General features: G+C 43.5%; 1 protein-coding gene across 1 annotated transcript in view; it reads right to left on the bottom strand.

Moving 5' to 3' along the window:
* Positions 1–24,109, bottom strand: part of PI4K2B (phosphatidylinositol 4-kinase type 2 beta) — a 146,857-nt gene that overhangs the window by 29,361 nt on the left and 93,387 nt on the right. The window contains exons 5-7 of the mRNA XM_077456877.1: positions 23,191–23,344; positions 3,824–3,915; positions 3,314–3,404 (exon numbers count right to left, since the gene is read on the bottom strand). Of these exons, the coding sequence (XP_077313003.1) occupies positions 3,314–3,404; positions 3,824–3,915; positions 23,191–23,344 (337 nt within the window). The remainder of the gene's footprint in view (positions 1–3,313; positions 3,405–3,823; positions 3,916–23,190; positions 23,345–24,109) is intronic.

The raw sequence follows: 24,109 nt of genomic DNA on the forward strand, positions 1-24,109 counted from the left end.
CCATGGGGCTTGGTCAGGAGGACCACCAGAACCGAACAGACAGAAAATAAAGATGGAACCCCGAACCACGTGGCGTCAGTACCTTAAATACCACCTCCCAGAATACACAGCAAGAGAACACTCCCACTGGGCTGGTTCAGAGAAAACAATGGCAATCAATACACCTAGCTAGACTGCGTTTCTACTCTTGCCGATGGTGACAGCGACACCGGCGGTCAAGGAGAATCCAGTGCAACCCAGCTGAACCGGTGGTGGAACTGTGGTTTCAGGCAAATTAAAAAAAAAACATAGCACCTGCTCGTCAGGAGCCAGCACTACACAAGCAAAACCTTGTTTCTTCGGATACGAGGCCCGGGTACCATTTAATTCCGCCAAAAAGACACTTTGAATGGATCGGGTCAGCATGGCTAGCCCAGCAAGGATTGTTCCAGTGGAGCTCAGCACAGCACATCTTTACTCGTGACCAACACTATAGACACTGGTGAAAAAAAACGGAGGTGTTCCCAGCAGTGGGAGGGGTTATATAGGGAGTGAACTTTTTAATTAAGGGCGTGGTAGTGTCCATCACCTAAAGGTGGCCTATAACCCACATAGTAACTACTATGGCTCTGTGTCCCCTGATGTATGAAAAGAAAAACGGTTTTAAACTTGTAAACACAAAAATCTCAAATCAAGGCTAGTCCTTTAAGTGGTTAACAAAAGGGTAAATTCAGTGATGGATTTCATAGACACAGTGATGGCATGGTAAAACCCGCATCAATGTGTTCAGCTACCTCTCCCAAACACATACTGTAAAGTATGCCTTCATCACTTGGTAGGAATATGGCAGGTCCCAAATGGGAACACATTCTGGCTGTCAATGGCTGAAAGCCCCCATGATGGTGACAGCATATTGCATCTAACCACTTCAAAACACTGCATTTTCACCCCCTTCCTGCCCAGACCAATTTTGAATTTTCAGTGCTGTCGCATTTAGAATGACAATTGCGCGGTCATGCAACACTGTACCCAAATGAAATTAGTTTTTTCCCCACAAATAGAGCTTTCTTTTGGTGGTATTTGATCACCTCGGTGGTTTCTATTTTTTGCGCTATAAACAAAAGAAGAATGACAATTTCGAAAAAACAAAAACAAATTCTTTTATACTTTTTGCTATAATAAACATCCCAATTTAAAAAAAAAAAAAAAAAAAAAAACATTTTTCCTCAGTTTAGGCCAATGTGTATTCTACATATAAAAAAAAAAAAAATCGCAATAAGCGTATATTGATTAGTTTGTGGAAAAGTTATAGCATCTACAAAATACGGGATAGATTTATGGCATTTTTTATTTATTTATTTTACTAGTAATGGCGGCGATCTTCTTTGTAACTGACGTTGCGACGGACATATCGGACACTTTTGACACATTTTGGGGACCATTCACATTTATACAGTGATTAGTGCTATAAAATTGCACTGATTACTGTGTAAATGTGACTGCCAGGGAAGGGGTTAACACTAGGGGGTGATCGAGTGGTTATTTATGTTTCCTAGGGAGTGATTCTAACTGTAGGGGTCGGAGACTCATAAGGGGAGGAGACCAATCAGTGTTCCTCTGTACTGAAAACATTTACAGGGGTATTTACAGGGCTCAACATTTCAAGGCCTGAGCTACTAGCCGGGCCTTAAGAATTACCTGCCACCAACTGCCCTACCCTGCCCCTAAACACGCCCTCATAGAATTATCTCATTAAATGACACATTTAAACGTTTTATGCAAAATTAAGTTACAAAAAAATATTAACAACAACATTAATATAAAGCATATCAGTGCAGCCTCAACAGTGCATTGGGATCTCAGGGAGGAATCTGGAGGAGAGCCAGCTAGATCACACAGAACGGGGATCTCCCGCTGTGACACTGAGCTTGGATTTAAATTGCCCGGAAGCCACTGTCAACAAGTCCCACCTCCTGGACCGGCTCCTATGATAGACGTCACACGGATTCAATTTTCAGGCATTGAATCAGTGTGCAGTCTACAGGGCTTTATTTTCAGCTGGAACGTGGGGGGGGAAGCAGTTCCGGCACCTCCAGAACTTAATGTATGTAATGGTAAGGGGTGCTGGAGGGTCTATTGTTGCTGGGAGGTCTTCTGTTGCTCATGGGGACCCTTGTTGCTGGGTGGAGGGTTAATCGTTGCTGGGAGGGATCTACTGTTGAAGGAGAGGTCTTTGTTTCTGGCTGTTGGTGGATCTATTGATGCTGGCTGCTGGGGAATATATTGTTGCTGGGAAGGTCTATTGTTGCTGGTGGAAGATCTATTGTTCCTGGGGTGTTTCTTATGTTGCAGGAATCAATAGTAGCTGGGAGGGATCCACTGTTGAGGGAGGGGTCTAGCGTTTCTGGCTGTTGGAAAGTCTATTGATGCTGGCTGTTGGGGGGGGGGGGGGGGGGGGACAAATACCATACAAATTACTTAGCACAGCAAAATGATACTTGGTTCTGTACTCTCTAAAAGGGGTGGTACTGGGGAGGTGGGTGAAGTGTGGAACCAAGGAGCAGTACTCAGATGTGGGTAAAGGATGATTTGGAAGGGAGGAGCTCCTGCAGCTATTCCCCAGGGGGGGGGGGGGGGGAACAAATACCATACAAATTACTTAGCACAGCAAAATGATACTTGGTTCTGTACTCTCTAAAAGGGGTGGTACTGGGGAGGTGGGTGAAGTGTGGAACCAAGGAGCAGTACTCAGATGTGGGTAAAGGATGATTTGGAAGGGAGGAGCTCCTGCAGCTATTCTCTGAGGAAAAAAAAAAAAAAAAACCCTGGCTGGTCTATCATAGGAGCCGGTCCAGGAGATGACACTTTGTTACAGCGGTCGTCGGGCGTTCTAGATCCAAGTTGTGTTACAGCAGGAGATTCTCCCCCCCCCCCCCCCCGCTCTGTGTGATCAGCTCTGGATTCACAGTGTGACCAGAACATGCGGGGGGGGGGGGGGCTGGGGGGACTGACAGAGGCCGACGATGTCATTCATGCAATCGTGATGCAGTCAGTCAGTCAGTCAGTCATTCTCTGTATCGATGCAGAATCATTTAAAGGCTGCATCATGATGCATCGATTACATGATTAATTTTCAACAACCTTAATTATATAATTTATTAGGGGTGTTGAAAATAATAGTCTAATCGATGCAACACATTACATCCTCAAACAATATATTTTTATTTCAGCTCTTGGGCAGGCATAGCACCTCGAAAAACAAAAAACCCTGAGCTACCATTCATGTAATATAACTTGTCAAAAATCCATTCAGAAGATAAAAAGAAATACTTGCATGCTCTCCACTCATCAGGATGTTTGAATGGGAACGCCAGACCATTATCTATTGCTGCAATTTTTATAACCGGTTCTTTATCAGTCCAATCCTAAAATCAAAACATAGAAAGCATTAGAATGCCATGTGAAGAAAACATAATTTAAGTCACACAGCCGGAGTCCGCGGCCCTGGAAGAAGATGGGCGAAGATGGACGCGGTCTGCGGCAGGGATGATGCAGGCTTCGTTTGCATGCAAGTGTCACAATGTGCTAGCATGCGATGCATACAAGCACATTTATATGCCTTTAATTTTCAGGGAAGAAGAAAGGAAGAAAAACCCACCAGAGGTTACTTACTCTTTAAGTGGTTACTTTACTTTTCTAAAATAAGGAGCCATTTATTAATAAAAGTTAGTAAATTACAATACATATTGTACAAAAATGAAATGTGTCCAATTATTAAAAGAATAAAAAAATAAAAATAAAAAAAAAATGTTTGCAGCAAAACTCTGGCAACATGAAATCATACCTTAGACACTTGAAAGTCTGCAGCTTTCTCTGAGCCTTCCATGTATTCCTCTTGACTTTCATATCGAATTAGCCAATTATCATTGCCTCGGTCTACAAATAAAAATAACACCACAAGGTTTTAGGTCATGTCTTTAAGATCATTAACTATTTGCTACATTGCACATCACTTTAAAAGAAACATGCCATTTAGTGTGCAACAGATACACATTATGGAGTATTTAGATTTAAAGAAGAACTCCAGAAAGAAGTATTTCTATCCCAACTATCCCTTTAACATAACCACTTCTGTACATTAAAATAAATTCATGGGTGTCTGGGATTCTAATGATGTCTAACACACAGCTGCAGTTAAAAAGGTTGAACACTGTTTCTGCAAATCATTGTTAGGAACTTCTGAGCTGCAAATACTGTACATAAAATAAGGCAACTGGTCTTGCGTCACATATGAATGTCCTGTATTTGAGCCAAGCCCACTACAAGACTGTGCTGTGCAGGCATCAAAGATATTTTAAAAGTATGTGGAGGATGCCGTAGTTTAGAAAACTCCAGCCTTTGCATACTAGGGCTCCACTGTGAGGTGAATCAGTCACACCTTATACAATTGTTGGGAGTTCTTTTTTAAAGATAGAGATGTTAAAAAAACAAAAAAAACAAAAACAAACACACACACACACACACACACAGAGAATAACACATTTTTGCAACCAATTAGGCCACTTGGCCATGTAACTTAGGTTCATCACATCACAGCAAATCTCTAAGTAATAGTATGAAAGCCAACAGTCAACTTCCAGCTCACACAGTACTGGTACCTGCCACGGATTTTCTTCCAGACTTGGCCAACGTTTAAGTACAAGCAAAAACACAGTAAAAGGAGTGAAAAAATTAAATAAAATAAGGGTTGCTGAAACAATCCCTGACACTCTTAAATTTACTGAAAAGTCTTTGTTTCCATCTTTTTTTGTCCAGCAGAGTACATATCAATTATCCAATTTTCCTTCACAGCAAACTTTGCAAATTGGTACTTCCAGTTTATTTTCACAAATACCTACACAGCAGGACAGAGAAGCAAGCCATAAATATTGCAATAGGTATGTAAATGTGGAGATAAGAGCAAGAGTTTTTTCTTTTTTGGGGGTGAAAATAGACAAAGCATACTTGTATTAGCTGGGATTCATGGGGTCGAAGTGTTAATATTTTTTCATTTTAGCAGCATCACCTGCTTCTCTCTCTTCAACAGATCTATATTATTAATAATAATAACAACAATAACAACAACAACAACAACAATAATGCAGGTAGATTTAGACGTGCGTTCCATTTCCACTGGAGCCTGAACATGTTTCCGAGGCTACTGACAGGCAGTAACGACGCTACACAATGCCTCCTCACCACCTGTTTTAACCCCATTTTTGCAAACAAACTAGTTGCACGCAGTTTACGTGTTATTTGCGGCACCTCCCTATTTGCTTGAATGTGTAGCAATATCTCTCTGCTAATAGAACAGTTGTGAAAACGAATCAACTACACAACAAATATTATGCCATCAAATCCGGTCAAATATGCCATATTACCAAACAGTAACACCAAGTAAGATGATCACTCAAGTCATCAAGTTAAAGAGAAAACCATATTTTCATACCACGCTCCTATTCATAAACAAAACCTTTGCAAACCAACATATGTTAGGTGCTAAATACAAATGATGTAATGGTAGTGTTTAAAATGTCCATAAACCACCACCAGATGTTTTCAATCAAGCAAGAAAAGAAAATCTTCTTACCAGTTCATAAATGTGGAACAAAAGGATGCCTTCTTTCACCAGCTCCTAGGCAAACATCCTACTCACCGGACATATAGGACACTCATCAGTGGTGGTCATAATAGGCATGTGTAGCAAAGATGCAGTGAAACAGCCCAGATCGATAAACACCAGTAGGGTGAGGGTATAGTGAATCATATGTCAAGGAGAAAAGAGAGCTCTTCAGTGCAGGCTGTAACTTATTTTCTTCACAATAAAAAAAAAAATACAATGTAAAGGTGTATTTAAAAAAAAGGTATGGCGCTACCTCATAAGGATCATTAATGTGCACACCTACTCTAATGATACATATAGATCTTAACGGGACATGTCTTACAACCAATAATTCATAAAAAAAAAAAAAAAAAAAAAAAAGCGTACAATTTTAATAAATTTTGCACAACCCAAGAAAAGTTCAATCATCTTGATAAAGATGCTACCAGTCTATTGAAATAGATAATGGTAGAAGTAAAACAAACGATGAGCCACCTCCGAACCGTGTATGGAAAGTTCAAACTCACCACCACTCATTGACTGGAACCTCTAAGAAGCAGTGGGGTTCACTATAGCCAGCAATGCAGAAGATGGTTATGCTCAGAAAACTTCTAGGCAATCACTCAGGAGAAAAACATAAGGATCATAGTGTAATAAGCTTGAAAACTGAGATAAATGCAAGTAGATGTAAAAATGCCTACTCACCTTAGAAAGTGCTAATTGCTAGCACCAACACAAACAGCCTAGGTACCTCTGCATGCCGCATCTACTACAATGCAATAGATCTTTCAAAGCCCATTAAAAAGAAGCAAGCACACCAATCGCGTTCCAGAGAGATGGCAAAAGTCACGCACTGCCCGACATGACGCGTTTCGTCAACAATGTCTGACATCAGTGGTCATGTGATTGAACTTGTCACTTCATCCTAGTTAAATACAAATCGCCATAACTTGGATGTCCAAGCCACTTCAATCCTCTCTGAGGGCTCATTAGCCAGTCTAAAAACGAACGTACCAATGTACATTACCTTATTAGTTACTCGTACGTTAAAATTATCACCTATATTATTATTATTATTATACAGGTTTTATATAGCGCCAACAGTTTGCTCAGCGCTTTACAACATGAGGGCAGACATTACATTTACATTACAATTTGGCACAAGAGGAATAAGAGGGCCCTGCTCATTAGAGCTTACAATCTAAAAAGGAAGGGGCAATTGATACAAGAGGTAATAGCTGTGGGGGATGAGCTGATGGGGGACGTAAAACAGTGTTAGTTAGAAGCAGGATAGGCTTCTTTGAAGAGAAGGGTTTTCAGGGATCGTCTAAAGATGGATAGATTAGGGGACAGTCGGACAGATTGGGGTAGGGAGTTCCAGAGGATGGGAGAAGCTCTGGAGAAATCCTGGAGGCGAGCATGGGAGGAGGGGACAAGGGAGCTAGAGAGCAGGAGGTCTTTAGATGACCGAAGAGGGCGGTTTGGTTGGTATTTTGGGACTAGGTCAGTGATGTAGCTGGGGGCAGAGTTATGGATGGCTTTGTAAATTATTATTAGTACTTTGAATTTTATTCGTTGGGTGAGTGGAAGCCAGTGCAGGGATTGGCAGAGAGGGGTGGAGGACACTGAATGGCTGGTAAGGTGGATGAGTCTGGCAGCGGCATTCATTATGGACTGGAGGGGGGATAGCCTATGTAAAGGTAATCCAACGAGGAGGGAGTTGCAGTAGTCGAGGCGAGAGATGACCAGGGAGTGAATTAGAAGCTTGGTGGTGTCATTAGTTAAAAAGGGGCGTATTCTGGAAATGTTGCGGAGGCTAAGGCGGCATGATTTGGACAGGGCTTGTATGTGGGCCTGAAAGGACAGTTCGGAGTCTAAGGTTACCCCTAGCACCCTGGCATGTGGGGATGGACTGATAGATGTGCCATTGATCTTGACAGAGAAGTCAGGTGAAGGGGTACGTGGGGGAGGAAATATTAAGAGCTCGGTTTTAGATAGATTAAGTTTGAGGAAGTGGTGTGACATCCAGGCTGATATGTCTGTTAGTAGATCAGCGATGCGTGAGGAGACTGATGGGGTGAGCTGAGGGGTAGAGAGATAGATTTAGGTGTCATCAGCATATAAATGGTAGCGAAAGCCATGGGAGGCTATCAGCTGACCCAAGGAGGATGTGTAGATCGAGAATAGTAGAGGTCCAAGGACAGAACCTTGGGGGACCCCAATGGTAAGAGGAGTTGGAGAAGAGGAAGTGGAGTTGTAAGTGACACTGAAGGTGCGATGAGATAGGTAAGATTCAAACCAACGGAGAGTGCAGTCATGGAGACCAAGCAAATGGAGTTTGAGGATGTCCAAGCCACTTCAATCCTCTCTGAGGGCTCATTAGCCAGTCTAAAAACGAACGTACCAATGTACATTACCTTATTAGTTACTCGTACGTTAAAATTATCACCTATATAAAAAGTAGAATGTTTAATTGAATTATTCTCAAACAACCCCTTAGGGGTTAGGAACCAAGGCCAACAGATGCTACACCCTCTAGTGGAATCATGATAAATGAACACAGTGAGAACCACTATGTGACTAAAAAGCACCATATATATTGGAAATTGCACCATCTTATGGATACAAATAATAATACATTCAAACTAGAGGTCGACCGATATGGGTTTTTCTCTGGCCGATGCCGATATTTAGAAATCACGGCAGCCGATAGCCGATATATGATGCCGGTCTTTTGGGCCGTTTTTTTTTTTCCCCTTTCATCTCATAAAATCTAACAGTTAGACACCTTTGACACTGGGGCGTTTTTCAGGCGCTTTTGGGCTAAAAATAGTGCCTGTAAATTGCCTTCAAAAATGGCTCCCCTGCAGTCTCAGTGTGAAAGCCCGAGTGCTTTCACAATTAGGAGATGCGTTGGCAGTACGTTAAAAAAAACAAAATCCTGCAAGCAGCATCTTTGGAGCGGTGTAAACCACTCCTCCACCACTCCTGCCCATTGAAATGAATGGGCACTACTGCTGAAGCGCACGCAATGCAATTTGGCAGCAGCGCTTCACAAGCGCATTTAACCCCTTCCTCGGCCACTAGCTAGGTTATAAGTGTCCCGCTAGCAGCCGAAGAGCGCCACTAAAATGACAGCAAAGCACCGCTAAAACTAGCAGCGTTTTACCGTCAACGCCTGCCTGCTCTAGTGTGAAAGCAGTCTTCAGTAATAAGTGATACAGAAAATTTCTTACATTTAACAAAACGAACCTCCAATCAGTTCACTTGTATGTATAATTTAGATGAAAAAAATAAAACTATATACTAAATACACAAAAACAGGTACTCAAAACTTTTGGATGAAAAAAAAAAAAAAATTAAAAAGACTGCTAAGAGAGGAGGAAAGTCCTCCACTGATAAACTTCAGGCAACTTACATTGACTTCTATTACAGAAGTATTGCGCTGAACGTATAATCTGCCTTTTTATCAGCACAATCGACCGATGACGATTAATTAAAAAATGCCAAATATCGGCCGATATATCGGTCGACCTATAATTCAAAACCAAGAATTTGGTCAGATATTCATGCCCCAAAAATGTGAAATTGAGGCATGATTGGAACAACATATCAATCAATAGTTTGAAATGTAAAAATTTTAATCAATAGCCACATTGATAACTGTCTCATTTCTACATACTTTGTCTCATATTACATCCTCCCCCCGGCTCAACCCTAGCAATTCCACAAAAAAAAAAAAAAAAAAAAAAAAAAGACGCCAAAACTAGGGTCTCTATTGTGGTGGGTTCTGAAATGATTTGATAGACTGAATAATATAAAGAAAGGGTTTCCTAAACAGACACTCATTTATTCTTGTCCCCAATTTCCTGGCCGTGCGCCCCACATATTGGAGCCCACAAGGACAAAAATAAATAGGCAAGTTAGGTGAGTGGAGTCACAGGAAATAAAATTTATTTGAATTGAATTGTTTACCAGTACTATGGAATTTGAAACTTTTAATTTTCCAATGCATAAATTGTGTTGTCCTACAAGCTTTGCACCTTTTTTAATAGTAAAACGGTGCATCTCTTTTTGGGAGGATTATAAATATTCAGGGAAATGTTGTTTCTTAAAGCTGAGTCCTGCCAGAAAAAAAATGTTTTTAAAAATGTCAGCAGCTACAAAAAGGTGTAGCTGCTGACTTTTAATTATCGGACACTCACCTGTCGCACTGTGATGGGAGCGTACGAAGCCTGGCTCCTCTCCGAGGCGTTGGCATTCTTACTGTGGGCACCTGGCTTTGGCTACACAGCCGGGCACGCACTGTGCAAATGCACGAGGTGCACTGTAAATGGCAGGGCAATCTTCTGGGACCTATGACATGTCCCAGAAGATTGCAGGGAGGGAGGAGAGGTGATCTTCCCTCCAGTGCAGCGGAGACCTGGGAGCTCAATGCATCTAAAAAGAGGTCATTGGCCCCCCCCCCCCCCCCCCCAAAAAAAAATGACATGCCAAATGTGGCAGGTCAGACAGTCACCTGCACTTAAAGCAGAAGTTCCATTTTTGGGTGGAACACTGCTTTAAGGTTGGTACCCTTTAAGCAATAAATGCAGGTTTTTTGGGGAGAAAACCTGCTCCCCAAAGTCTTATCTCTCAATAAAATAGGCCAATGTCTTCTGACAATATGTTCACGCGAGCTATAAAAACTCTATTAAAATACGTCAGGAATGCTGTGTTATTCATATATTTATTGGACCTTTTTGGTTTATCTTCCATATTCCTTACTTATGCCTGAATGGATGCTGATAGATAATCATGGTAACCCTTTTCTTTAAATCCATTTACCACAAGTTCAGACTGTTGGACAGAATCATCTAAAATTGGCGCAATTCCTTCAAATGCACATAAGTTGCTCCTTGGGGATCGCCCCCAACCACTTGGGATGATGGCAACTAGCTGTAGGGATATACCAATCCATATCAGTCTCTTTAAAGAAAGTTTTAGTGATTATATCTCTATTATATTTGGTGAACACCAGATCTAAGAAGCTAAATTGGTGCAAATCCCAAGGCCCGGTAGGTTTTATCCCATAACTATTAAAGCGGAGTTCCATCCAAAAATGGAACTTCCACTTTAAGTTCTGGTGATCCCCTAACATGCCCCATTTGGCATGTCATTTTTTTGGGGAGGGGGGGGAGCGGGTACCCTGTTTTGACAGGCACTCAGCTCCCACTTCCTCCCCTGGCGCCGCTAGGAAGGTCACCTCTCCCCCTCCCTCCCTGCAATCTTCTGGGACACGTCAGAGGTCCCAGAAGGTTGCCTGGCCATTCACAGCATGGCTCATGCATGTAAAGCCACAGCTGGCCACCCAGTTAGAATGCCGGCACCGTGGAGAGGAGGGGTAGAGGAGCAGGGCTTCATATGCCCACATTGCTGGACTGTGGGACAGATGAGTGTCTGATTCGTAAAAGTCAGCAGCTACAAAAAGCTTAGTTAAATGGGTGGAACTCAGCTTTAACATTTATTTTAGCGAGAAATTTAGCAAGGTTATCCATAGCGCCAGGCCATAAAATTACGATATCATCAATGTAACGCTTAGAGAGAGTGACCTCTGTGGAAGGTTCTCATTGGATATAGTCTGTTCGTCCCACTGGCTAAGCAGGTGGTTAGCCACACTAGGGGAATATTTTGTCCCCATAGCTACGCCCTTAATTTGATTATAAGAGCCCTCATGCCAGAAAGTTATTTGTCATAACTAGAACTAATAAAGCCATTACAAGCTTTTTTTTGTTCAGTTTTAAAGGCCAGCATGGACAGCCAATATTCTCTTAGTGGTAGAGATAACCTGATGTGGTTCAAATATAGTCAGTCATTCTCGAGGGCCTCCAAACATTTTTCCTTTTCTACATCCTACCTTAGTTTTGATTAATCTAATCTAATGTCCTGTTCCATCATGGGTTTAAATACTTCTAGAAACTGATTAGAGGATTTTGTTTTGATTAAAACTAGAGGGGTTATTTAAACCACGATCCTAATATTCATTGGGCTCCCTATTGTTAGAATCTACCAGGGGTTTTTCTATTTAAAAAAAAAAAAAAAAAAAGAAGTTAATATTGAGCTAACAAACCTTTCGGTATCTATGAAAGAATAGATCCAAATCTTTATCTGGAGTGTACTTTAGGACAAAATCCAAAATCCTCAACTCACTGGTGAATGTTAGGTTAAAGATCCTATTGATCTCTTTTCTTTTTTTATGATTAGACCATCGGGACGCACTACGGGCTGCTCTTTTTTTGAGAATATAATATAATATATATATATATATATATTTTACATATTCTTTTGTTACTCCAAAGTGCGCTGATTGAAGTTTTTTTTTTGATTAACCTTAAATTTTCATAAGTCATCAAGTTTGGCTTACAGAATCCTTACTATGATGCAAACTATACAAACTATGGCTTAGTCACCCACACGCTGACCTAAGAAAATGCCTAGAAGTGCTGTGGGCCACTTCAGGATGGAAAGCTCACAGCGTCCAATTTTTAAAAAATCAAATCTAGCAGTTGCTTGGTGTGCATCAGATTTGGGATTCCCTCTCCCCTATCTGCATGGGCTGGAAATATATGCGGTATAATAGACCCCTGAAATGGCCATCAAAAGCACCTCTCTGTATCTTTATGTTACACTTAAAAGGCACATGTCTGCCCCTTGTGACAGTATCAGATAAAAATAAATTATAATAATAAATTATATATATATATACATATATATATATATATATATATATATATATATATATATATATATATATATATATATATATATATATATACATATATATATATACATACATACACACACACATACACACACACATATACACATACACACACACAAATATAATAAACACACACACAGTCGTACTCATAAGTTTACATTCCCTGGCAGAATTTATGATTTCTTGGCCATTTGTCAGAGAATATGAATAAACACAAAACTTTTTAACACTCATGGTTAGTGTTAGCCATTTATTATCAACTGTTTTCTCTTTTTTATATCATAATCACAACAGAAACTACCCAAATGACCGCGATCAAAAGTTTACATACCCTAGTTCTTAATACTGTGTGTATTGCCCCTTTTAACATCAGTGACAGCCTGAAGTCTTTTGTGGCATTTGTGGATGAGGCTCTTTATCTCCTCAGTTGGTAAAGCTGCCCATTCCTCTAGGCAGAAAGCCTTCAGTTCCTGTAAATTATTGGACTGTCTTGCATGAACTGCACGTTTGAGATCTTCCCAAAGTGGATCAATGATATTAAGGTCAGGAGACTGAGATGGCCACTCCAGAACCTTCACTTTATTCTGCTGTAGCCAATGACAGGTCAACTTGGCCTTGGTGTTTTGGATCCTTGTCATGTTGGAATGTTCAAATACATACCATGCGCAGCTTTCTGGCTGATGAATGCAAATGTTCCTCCAGCATTTGATAACATACTGCATTCATCTTGCCATCAATTTTGACACAATTTCCTGTGTCTTTGCTCACACATCCCCAAAGTATCAGCGATCCACCTTCATGTTTCACAGTAGGAATGGTGTACCTTTCATCATAGGCCTTGTTGACTCCTCTCCAAATGTAGTGCTTGTGGCCAAAAAGCTACATTTTGGTCTCATCGCTCCTAATGACTATGTGCCAGAAGGTTTGAGGCTCGTCTCTGTGCCATTTGGCATATTGTAAGTGGGATACTGGCATTTGCATATTAATGGCTTTCTTCTGGCGACTCGACCATGCAGCTCATCTTTCTTCAAATGCCTCCTTATTATGCATCTTGAAACATCCACCCCACATGTATTCAAAGAGTCCTGTATTGCACCTGAAATTATTTGTGGGTTTTTCTTTCCGAACAATTTTTCTGGCAGTTATGGCTGAAATTTTAGATGGTTTAACTGAGCGTGGTTTAGTTTCAACAGAACCCCTCATTTTCCACTTCTTGATTAGAGTTTGAACACTGCCGATCAACATTCTCACTTGCATATCTTTTTATATCCCTTTCCTGTTTATAGAGTTTAACTACCTTTTCCCACAGATCCTTTGACAACTATTTTGCCTTCCCCATGACTCAGAATCAAGAAACGTCAGTGCAGCACTGGATGAAAGATGCAAGAGTCTGCCAGGAGTCCAGAAACTCATTGACCCTTTTATACACACACACACACACACACACACACACACACACACACACACACTCTCTCTCTCTCTCTCTCTCTAATTACAAGCAGAGTACAGGATGGTTACCTTTAATAGCCATTCAAACCCCTTTGTGTCAACTTGTGTGCATGTTATCAGGCCAAAATCACCAGGGTATGTAAACTTTTGACCAGGGTCATTTGGGTAGTTTCTGTTGCCATTAGGATTTAAAAAGAGAACACAGTTGATTGCTAACAAATGGCTTCAGCCAAACACTAGCTGTCAGTGAAAGAAATGTATTTGCCTTATTCATAGCCTCTGAAAAATGGCTAAGATGTAATAAATTCTGCCAGGGTATGTAAACTTATGAGATTATATATATATATATATATATATATATATATATATATATATATATATATATATACACATACACACACACACACACACACACATACACACACACACATATATACACACACACACTTGATCTAGGCCAAGGTGAGATTTAGGGTCAAGGGTCATAGTGAAAGTTCGTCAGCATATATTAAGTAGGAAAAAATAATAATTTTTATTTGTAATTTAGTATGTTTGGAGGTAGGATAAAGAAAAAGCAAAATGTGCACCGACTAGGGTAAAGTCATTTTATCTGATTAATCCCTTCTGATAGTTTTGGGCACCCAGAAAAAATCTTGTCCGGAGAAGAAAACGTGAGCACTACCATCAGTCCTGTGTCATGCCAGCAGTAAAGTATACCAAGACCATTTATGTGTGGGGTTGCTTCTCAGCCAACGGAGTGGGCTCACTCATAATTTTACCTAACAACACAGCCATGAATAAAATAATGGTACAAAAACATCCTCAGAGCAGCTGTTCCCAACCATCCAAGAACAGTTTGGTGATGAACCATGCCTTTTAGTGATAACTAAGTGGCTTGTGGAACAAAACATTGACATTTTGGGTCCATGGCCAGGAAACTCACCAGACCTTAATCCTATTGAGAACTTGTGGTCAATCTTCAAGAGGTGGGTGAACAAAAACCCCCCACAAATTCTGACAAACTCTGAGCATTGATTATACAAGAATGAGCTGCCATCAGCCAGGATGTGGCCCAGAAGTTAACCGACAGCATGCCAGGGCGAATTGCAGAGGTCTAGAAAAGGAAGGGTCAATGCTGCAAATATTGGCTCTTTGTATAAACTTAATGTAATTGTCAATAAAGTCTTTGACACCTATGAAATGCTTGTAATTATACTTCAGTTTACCATAGTAACATCTGACAAAAAGATCAAACACTGAAGCAGCAGACTTTGTGAAAACTAAAATTTGTATCAGTCTCGAATGTTTTAGCCACGGCTGTACATATATATTATGCATACATATATGAAATTTATGAGATTAGTTGTGATATAATTATTTTCAGGTATTACTTCCTTTATTTACGGTGGTTATTTGTGGTTTGACATAATTTGTACATCTATAAGTATGTATTATAGAACACATACTTATATAATAAAGACATAGTTGTTTAGCATGTTGACTTTATAGGTTTAATCCTCAGAAGAGCTTTTCCACAAATGTGATTTTTTAATGCAATTTATCCATCTAATTTATTCATCATTGCAAGGTTTGTTACCAATTATCCTTAACGATTATTTTTACTAATATAGGTTATATGTGGATTATTTATAGAGGATGAATTTAATTGTATTGATATTCAGGTCCCTCCGGGCCTTATAGTTCCCCCTGCAATTGGTATATATTCTGGCTCTCATGGCTACTGCCATCAGCTTAAGAAGGAGCATGCATATGCCCAGATACGGCATTGCTCATGCTCGGAAAAGCATCACTCTCCTCCTCCTCCCGTTGGCATCACCCAGCACATGCTGCATTCCACCGCGATCCTGGATGAGTATTAACGGGCTTCCTCCCCCATTGTAGCAGTTCAGAGTGAACTTTTTCCATTTCCACATGCAGATGATACAATCTATGTCCCGAAACACCATAGATGGGCCTGTTTTTAATTTACACACGTGACTGGCCCCTTTTTGGGTTTCAATAAAGTTGTGCTCCGGTTGTGTCCCCATGGACTCCAGTGGCAACCTGTGAAGCTCTGGTGAACTCCATGCCCAAGAGGGTTAAGGCAGTGCTGGAAAATAATGGTAGCCACACAAAATATTGACACTTTGGGCCCAATTTGGACATTTTCAATTAAGGGTGTACTCACTTTTGTTGCCAGCGGGTTAGACATTAATGGCTGTGTGTTGAGTTATTTTGAGGGGGGGGGGAGGGGAGAGAGAGAGGGAGAGGGAGAGGGAGAGGGAGAGGGAGAGGGAGAGGGAGAGGGAGAGGGAGAGGGAGAGGGAGAGGGAGAGGGAGAGGGAGAGGGAGAGAGGGAGAGAGGGAGAGAGGGGGAGAGAGAGAGAGAGAGAGAGAGAGAGAGAGAGAGAGAGAGAGAGAGAGAGAGAGAGAGAGAGAGAGACGTCAAGACACCTTTACAGGAACTCAACAAGAAAGCAGCCTGTTCTGGACCTTTTAAGGGGACCATGCCATGTATGCCCATTACCTGTAGTGCACCAGTATGCACATAACCATGTGAGTGTTTTTATGTTACAGTAAAAGTTACAATTGTATACAGGGAAGCACTTTAAGGTTTTATTCTTTTTCCTTGAGCACCAACAGATGACTGCATAATAACCACCTATACAGAGACCGTTGTTATTTATGGAGAAGTGGACCAGTGGCACAAGATAACACTGGAAAACGTATGTGGAGCACAATGTCTAAAGTGGAAGTCCATGCTAAAACTAAAATCCCTGCATCTAGACACCCATGATCTAATACTAACCTATCTAACCCTGTAAAGAAGAAATTCTTATACGTACTATTTTTGAAACCGATCCAACTCGATCCCGTGCCAAGCCGCCATCCGTGGCTTTGCTGTGGAGGCGGGTGCTGAGGACATGTCCAACAACGGAAGCCCCGTAGTAACTCTATGGGTGACATCACTTCCCATTCATTTCACAGCCGTTGTCGGCCATTTCCTCTGCAGAGCTTCCACAGCTAGAGATCGGGGTCAGATTGCCTTCAAAAAATGCACTGCATCTAAAAAGTAGATATATTGGATCGGGAGTGTGTGGAACACTGGTTGATGTTAGCACCAGAATCAGGACACAAAATTAACATGTGTAATATTCGTATAACATATTGTGATTGTGCAAGAGTTTTTATATATTACATTTTAGGCCAATATGGATTTTAATGTGATTATAATCAATGCCACCATTCATTCCAAATATTGATAGGATTTTTTGTACTCACCGTAAAATCCTTTTCTCTGTAATTCACCGACTGACACAGCTCCTCTTAGCTATTGGGTTGTTAAGCCACCTTTAGGAGAGAACTAGGCATAACATGTTAAGAAAAACAGAACTTTTAGTTCTGCCCAAGGGGCGGTCCCTTAGGCAACAACCCCCCAGCCTTCCATGCAGCCTCAGTACGTCAACAAGCAGTATAAAGTAAAGAAAAATAGGAGGGGTGGGTGCTGTGTCAGTCAGTGAATTACAGAGAAAAGGATTTTACGGCGAGTACAAAAAAAAAAAATCAAATTTTCTCTTATATTCACGACTGACACAGCTCCTCTTTAGCCATTGGGACGTCCCCAAGCAGTGCCAAAAAGAGGGTGGGAAAACAGCATAATAATAACGTCAACCATGGCATGTGGAACTAGTATAAATGTTACCCACAAAAATGACAGCGTGTGGAATAACCACCACCAAAAACAGGGTGCTCCTCAACAGAGACTCTACCCTCAAACCGCACCAAAACTGCGGTAACAAACGCAACTGTGCATTAAACTTAAAAAAGGTACTGCGTTTTTACCCCAAAAAATAAAATAATAATAATAAAAAAATAAATAAAAAATAAAAACATTATTATGTGCAATTGCAATTATACAGCCATCTGCAAAACTGTGCAGCCAAAACAGGCATCAGCCGATGCAGTGACATCTACCTTGTAAAACTTTGTAAAGGTGTGACCAGACAACCAGGTTTAAACACTTGAGCAACAGACGCTTGATGTCGGAAGGCCCAAGACGTCCCGATTGCCCTTGTGGAGTGGGCCGTGACCAGAAAGGGGGGCACCTGCCCCTTCAAGGTGTAGGCTTGTACTACAATCTGTCTGATCCACCTGGAAATGGTGGCCTGATGAGAACGCCATGCTTTTCTTTGGACCACCACTGAAACAAACAGGGAGTCTGACTTCTGGAAGGGAACCGTGGCAGACAAATACACCCTCAGAGCCCGAACCACATCCAGGGAATGGAGGGCCACCTCCTTAGGATGCGTTGGCTTAGGACACAGTGATGGGTAACACAATGTCTTCATTGATGTGAAACGCCGAAACCACCTTTGGCAGAAAGGAAGGTTGCGGACACATAGCCTTATCCTTGTGGATAACCAGGTAGGGCGATTTGCAGGACAAGGCCACCAGTTCCGAAACACTCCTGGCCAATGTAATGGCCACTAGAAAGACCACTTTCTGGGAAAGAGTCAACAGAGGGATCTCTCTGATATTTTCAAATGGCGGTTTTTGCAGCGCCGCTAATACCAGGTTCAGATCCCACGGGGGTAACTGGATGCACCGGAGGAGCTACATGTCGACACCCCTTGAACAAAAGTGCTCACTAGAGAGTGAGACGCCAGGGGTTGCTGAAAAAAAAAGACAGCCAAAGCTGATATTTGTCCTTTGATGGTGCTCAAAGCCAACTTCTGGTCTACTCCTTGCTCAAGAAACACAGGATCCTGGATATAGGAAAGGAGCGCGGATGCCATCCTGTCTCCTCACAAATGGAGATGTAGGCCTTCCAGGTACGATGATATATCTTCAGAGAAGAAGATTTCTGTGCTCTCAGCATAGTTGTAATCACAGAGTCCAAAAGACCCCGGTTCCTCAACACCTGGCTCTCAATAGCCATGCAGTTAAAACCAGCGATGGTAAAGCAGGATGGAGAAACGGACCTTGAGACAGAAGGTCTTCCCTTAACGGCAGTCGCCAAGGAGCGTCTGCCACCAGGCGCACTAGGTCTGCATACTAGGGACGCTGAGGTCAATCTGGGGCAATCAGTATTACTGGGATCCCTTCGGCCCCCACTCTGAAGCAGGACGTGATAACAGTTTCAGTGGAGGAAAGGCATAGATCAGCTGGTACTGATCCCACGCCACCAGCGCGTCTGCCCGCGAATCTCTTGTCCTGGACACGAATCTCAGCACCTTCCAATTGAGACGGGAGGCCAGAAGATCCCCGTCTGGTGTGCCCCATCGCAGGCATAGTAGCTTAAACACCTCCAGATGCCAACGCCCATTCTCCTGGGTCCAGCATCTGACGACTTAGATAGTCAGCCTGCCAGTTCTCCACACCCGGGTTGTAAATGGCAGACAGGGCCGGTACATATCGCTCTGCCCACTGAAGTATGTAAGCGACCTCCTGTGCGGCGGCCAAGCTTCTTATTCCTCCTTGGTGATTGACGTATGCCACAGCCGTGGCGTTGTCTGACTGGATCCTGATCGGACACCCTCCCAGTCTTATCGACCATGTGGAGAGGCATAGCCTGATCGTTCTCAGTTCGAGCAGATTGGTCGGCGGAGGAATCCAAGTTGCCGACCAGAGGCCCTGGGTCGACTGAACTCCCAATTACTCCACCCCAGCCTGATAAGCTGGCATCCGTTGTGATCACTGTCCAGGAAGGAACGACTTCCCGCACTGAAGTGCCGGGGACCTCAGCCACCAGAGGAGGGAATCCCTGACTAACTGGCTCACCTGAACATGCCGATCCAGGGACAACAGAAATTTGCCCCATTTTGTCAAAATCTCCTTCTGCAGGACTCTGGTGTGGAACTGGGCATACGGCACTGGCTCAAAGGACGCCACCATGAGTCCCAGGACTCGCATGCAGAAGCGTAGCGACGACCACCTGTGGTTTATCAGCAGTTTCACCGCAGCTTTGAGAGCCTGCAGCTTGTCTGAAGGGAGAAACACTCCCGCTTCCGTGGAGTCCAGCAGTAAGCCTAGGTACTCCAAGCGCTGAGTCGGTACGATCACCGACTTCTTTAGGTTCAAGTGCCACCCTAATTCCTGCAGGGTCTGCATGGTGATCGATACATCCTCCTCTAACTCTGAGGTGGAAGATGATCTCAGGAAGAGATCGTCTAGCTATCCCACGATCATGATCCCGGCGTTGCCGTAGCAACGCCAAAACAGGAGCCAATACCTTGGTAAAGACTATGGGGGCTGATGCCAAACCAAAAGCGAGAGCCACAAACTGGTAGTGGGCTTCCCCGACTGCGAATCGCAGAAACTTCTCATGCCGGAGGCATATGGGTATGTGCAGGTACGCCTCCTGGATGTCTAAGGACGCCAGGGTGTCCCCTTGATAGAGTGCAGCGACTATTGAGCGAACCGATTCCATTCTGAACCTCTGTACTTTCACAAAGTAATTGAGGGCTTTTAGATCCAAGATTGGACGTACCCCTTCCTTCTTAGGGACTACAAACAGGTTTGAGTAAAACCCCTGGAAACGTTCCAAGTCCGGAACAGGTACTATCACCCCACAACTCAGCAGGTCCCTTACCGCCCCCAAAAGGGCCTCCCGGCGAGCCGGGAGTACGGGTATGCTGGAGGGGAAGAATCTGTTTTGCGGCTAAGAGGAACTCCCTCTTGAAGCCGGAGGAAATCAGATCGCAGACCCATTGGTCGGACTCCCGAGAGGTCGACCGGGCTGCAACTTCCGAAGGTGACCCCCCCCCCCACCCGAGTTGCGGATGGGGGAAAACCTTCATGCGGTAGCACTTTTGCTCGCAGGCTTGTGGTTGCAGGGGTGCTTTGGTCCTTCAGCAGTCATCCTGTCAGGCTGGGGACACTTGGTCGAAGCTCTGGGCAAACGAAAAAGCCATTTGTGAGCGAAAAATGAGGGCCCTTGTCTACGGCGTGGCTCCTTAGTCTTCCTGGCCTGTGGGAGCAAGGTACTCTTCCCACCTGCGGCATTCTTAATGATGAAGAGCCGCTCACAAAGGAAGGGTAGATCCGGCAGGGCTTTTTTTTTTTTAGATGCTTTGTCTGCATTTTAACCAAATCAGGCGCCTCAGCACCACTGCTGACACTGAAGCCCTGGATAACAGAGGAAGGGTGTCCAGGGCTGTGACACAAATGTACTTCAGGCCTTGCACTAGTTGGTCTGCTAGTTCCACGCAGACAGGGAAAGCCTGTTCTCCCAATTCACGGTGCAACAGTTTTGCCCACTCAGTGTCTGCGACACAAGTGCGGATGCCAGTACTGGTTGCATGGTTGACTCCACAACCGTAAACAAGGAACGGGCCACTGCCTCGGCCTTCCTGTCTGTGGAGTCCTTAAATGCAGGAGTCCCCTCTACCGGGAGCGTGGTTACTTTGTTTATCCTGGATACTGGGGGGTCCACGACCCAAGGAGCTGACCATTTTTTGAGAAGGCTCTCCTCAAAAGGGGTAAAGCCCCGCCATGTATTTGGGGACCGAAAAGGTCCATTGCGGTCGACCCCATTCCCTGTAAATAAACTTATCAAAATAAGCCAGATACGGGAACACCTTAAGTGAAAGGGGCTGGCTTACAGGACCCAAAAGGGACTGCTACATCAGCAGAGGAATCTGCTGGCTCCTGAATCTTCAGGGTATCACACACAGCTGTCATAAGTGCTCCAACAAGCACTTTGTCGCGCATGGACCCGGACGGGGACTCATCCTCACTGTCCAAACGGTCCTGGTCAGTGTCATCTGAAACAGAGCAGGGGGGTCACCAGCCTCAGCAGGGCCCGAGTCAGGGTCAGAGCTCTCCCTAGAAGGGGGGCCAGGGGCCGTTTTTTTAGCACCTTTGCGCCCAATTGAGGACAAATTGAGGACTGCCGACAAAGCATCCAGAGGCACTGCACAATCTGCAGGTGACCCGGTTGCAACTGCCTGAATTCCGGGGGAAGAAACACCAGTTTCTGAAGCCATGCTGACCCTGCGCTGTCTGCCACCTGACGGGGACTTAGGACAGTGATGGTCCCACCCTCCTGAATGATGCTGGCTGAGGGGCTCTTTCCCCCAGGACTCACCACGCTGACTGGTTCTGCGCTGTCCAGCTAGTAGTGCCTGTGTCCCTTGTCAGCTCCCAGGTGCATAGGAGATCACACTGGGTCATCCAGAGCTGCTGCTTATGGCGCTGAAACCAATCTGTAATGTGTTCAGGCTCCAAGAAAATGGCAGCGGAGCATCCAGTATAAAGGACAAACACAGGTAAAATGGCCGCCGAGCTACAGGAAAGCATGCTGCTCTTGAGACTAACCAAAAAACGTGCTCGATCTACAAGAAAATGGCCGCCGAGCGTCCAATATAAAGGACCAAAACACAGGTAAAATGGCCGCCAAACTACAGGATAGCATGCTGCTCCTTGCCCTCACCTAAGATAGCCCCCGGACACTGAATACCATGAGGGACAGTGACAGGTGAAATGGCGGTGAACAGCGCTGCAGCGATCGACAGCCACAGCCACCAGGCACCCCCCTAGGGAGAGAAAAACACACGAGGGCACAGCCAGCCACTGCAGTCCCTCCCAGGTGACAGCCCCCTCCGGAGAGCCCCAGCACATGACACACACTGCTCAGCAGCCACATGCAGCATCCCCCACAGGGAAGGGGGGAGATAGGGACAGGGAGAGGAGAGGAGAGGAGAGGAGAGGAGAGAGGGAGGTGAGGGAGCTGCTCAGCCCAAACAAGGCAGGGAGAGCTGTATTTACCAATCCTGCAGAGCTGGGAGACATTCCATCACAGACCCACTCTCCGATCAGTACAGGGTGGCTGCTGGCCCGGCACACTGACGCAGTAGCCCGGTCATATGTTTTTCCCCCCCGACGCATTAACGCTCACCGACCACCTCTGGAGCTGAGGTAGGTCGTGACCGACCCAGCGCGTAGCTCTGATCTGCACACGCTCGCTGGCCAGGCTGGGGAGACTATAAGGGTATCCAGCCTGTCAACCAGCCGGCTGTTGATGGCAGATCACAGGATCTTTAATCTTGCGCAAAAAGCAAAGCTTCTGCAGAAAAAACATGGACCGATGGGCCCGCAGTGTTCATAGGTCCTTCTCCTTCACTAGGCAAAATAAAACTGAGGCTGCATGGCAGGCTGGGGGGGTTGTTACCCAAGGGACCGCCCCTTGGGCGGAACTAAAAGTTCTGTGTTTTTCATAACATGTTATGCCTAGTCCTCTCCTAAAGGTGGTGTAACAACCCAATGGCTAAGAGGAGCTGTGTCAGTCGGTGAATATAAGAGAAAATTATATTTCCTGTAAACCACATAAGTAAGACTATGGGCAGTGATCAGTACTCACCAGTATTCCTAATGACATAGTCCAAAATGACTAGTCTTTCAAACTGAGACTGGAGCTGCTTTCTAATATTCTCAGGCAGAGGTTCAGTTTCAAATCTCCTAAGCCAGTAATCTGCTTCCTTATATCCGTCAACGAAAAGCTGGAAAGAACCCACCTGAAAACAAAACACCACAACACTGAAAACTTTCCCAAGTAACCATTTAGCCTTTAAGACCTAATGTACACTGCTGCTGGTAAATGGATGTTAGGGAGCATTTGGCCATTTTTTTCAGCTGCCACTGAACTCTCCTCTAGGTTATCTTATCAGTATATGTATACGGAGTCATTTATAGTAGTTTCTAGGCAGTTGAGTTTAGAAGCATTTTTTGGAACACAAATAAAAACGCGTTCAGGACGGATGTTCAGAGGCATTTAAAAACGCCAAATGCCTGTAACAGCTTGTAAGAACATGGGAACTCGCGTTTAGCCGTGTTTTGTTTACAGGCGTTTTTCATTTTTGGCCATTTGAAAAAAATAAAGTGTGTAGAATTATTATAATATATATATATACATATATACATACACACACACATATACATACACACACATATATACACACACACACACACTGTATTACGATTCTAAATGCAAACGTGGCATAGCAATGCGGCAAAATCAACGTTACTGTCTGTCAAGTTAAATAGATCAGGAGTGATTTTAAAAATGTCCCGTGTACATGAAGCCTTACTCTACTGCAGAATCAACCATCACACTACACTCCGTATTTTTATAGTTTCTGATGACATAGCCATTTTGTCATACTTTGTATACCATTTTAATACAAAAATATGAAAAGCTGGTTCACCTTTTAGAACAAATGGAATAATAGGATTATTGTACTTATTGTTGTAAAACTGTTTCCTTGAAGTTCATTGAGATA

This window comes from Lithobates pipiens, unplaced genomic scaffold (genome assembly GCF_037356315.1).
Source record: "Lithobates pipiens isolate NorthernLeopardFrog02 unplaced genomic scaffold, aLitPip1_a1.2 Scaffold_27, whole genome shotgun sequence".
Classification (NCBI taxonomy): domain Eukaryota; kingdom Metazoa; phylum Chordata; class Amphibia; order Anura; family Ranidae; genus Lithobates; species Lithobates pipiens.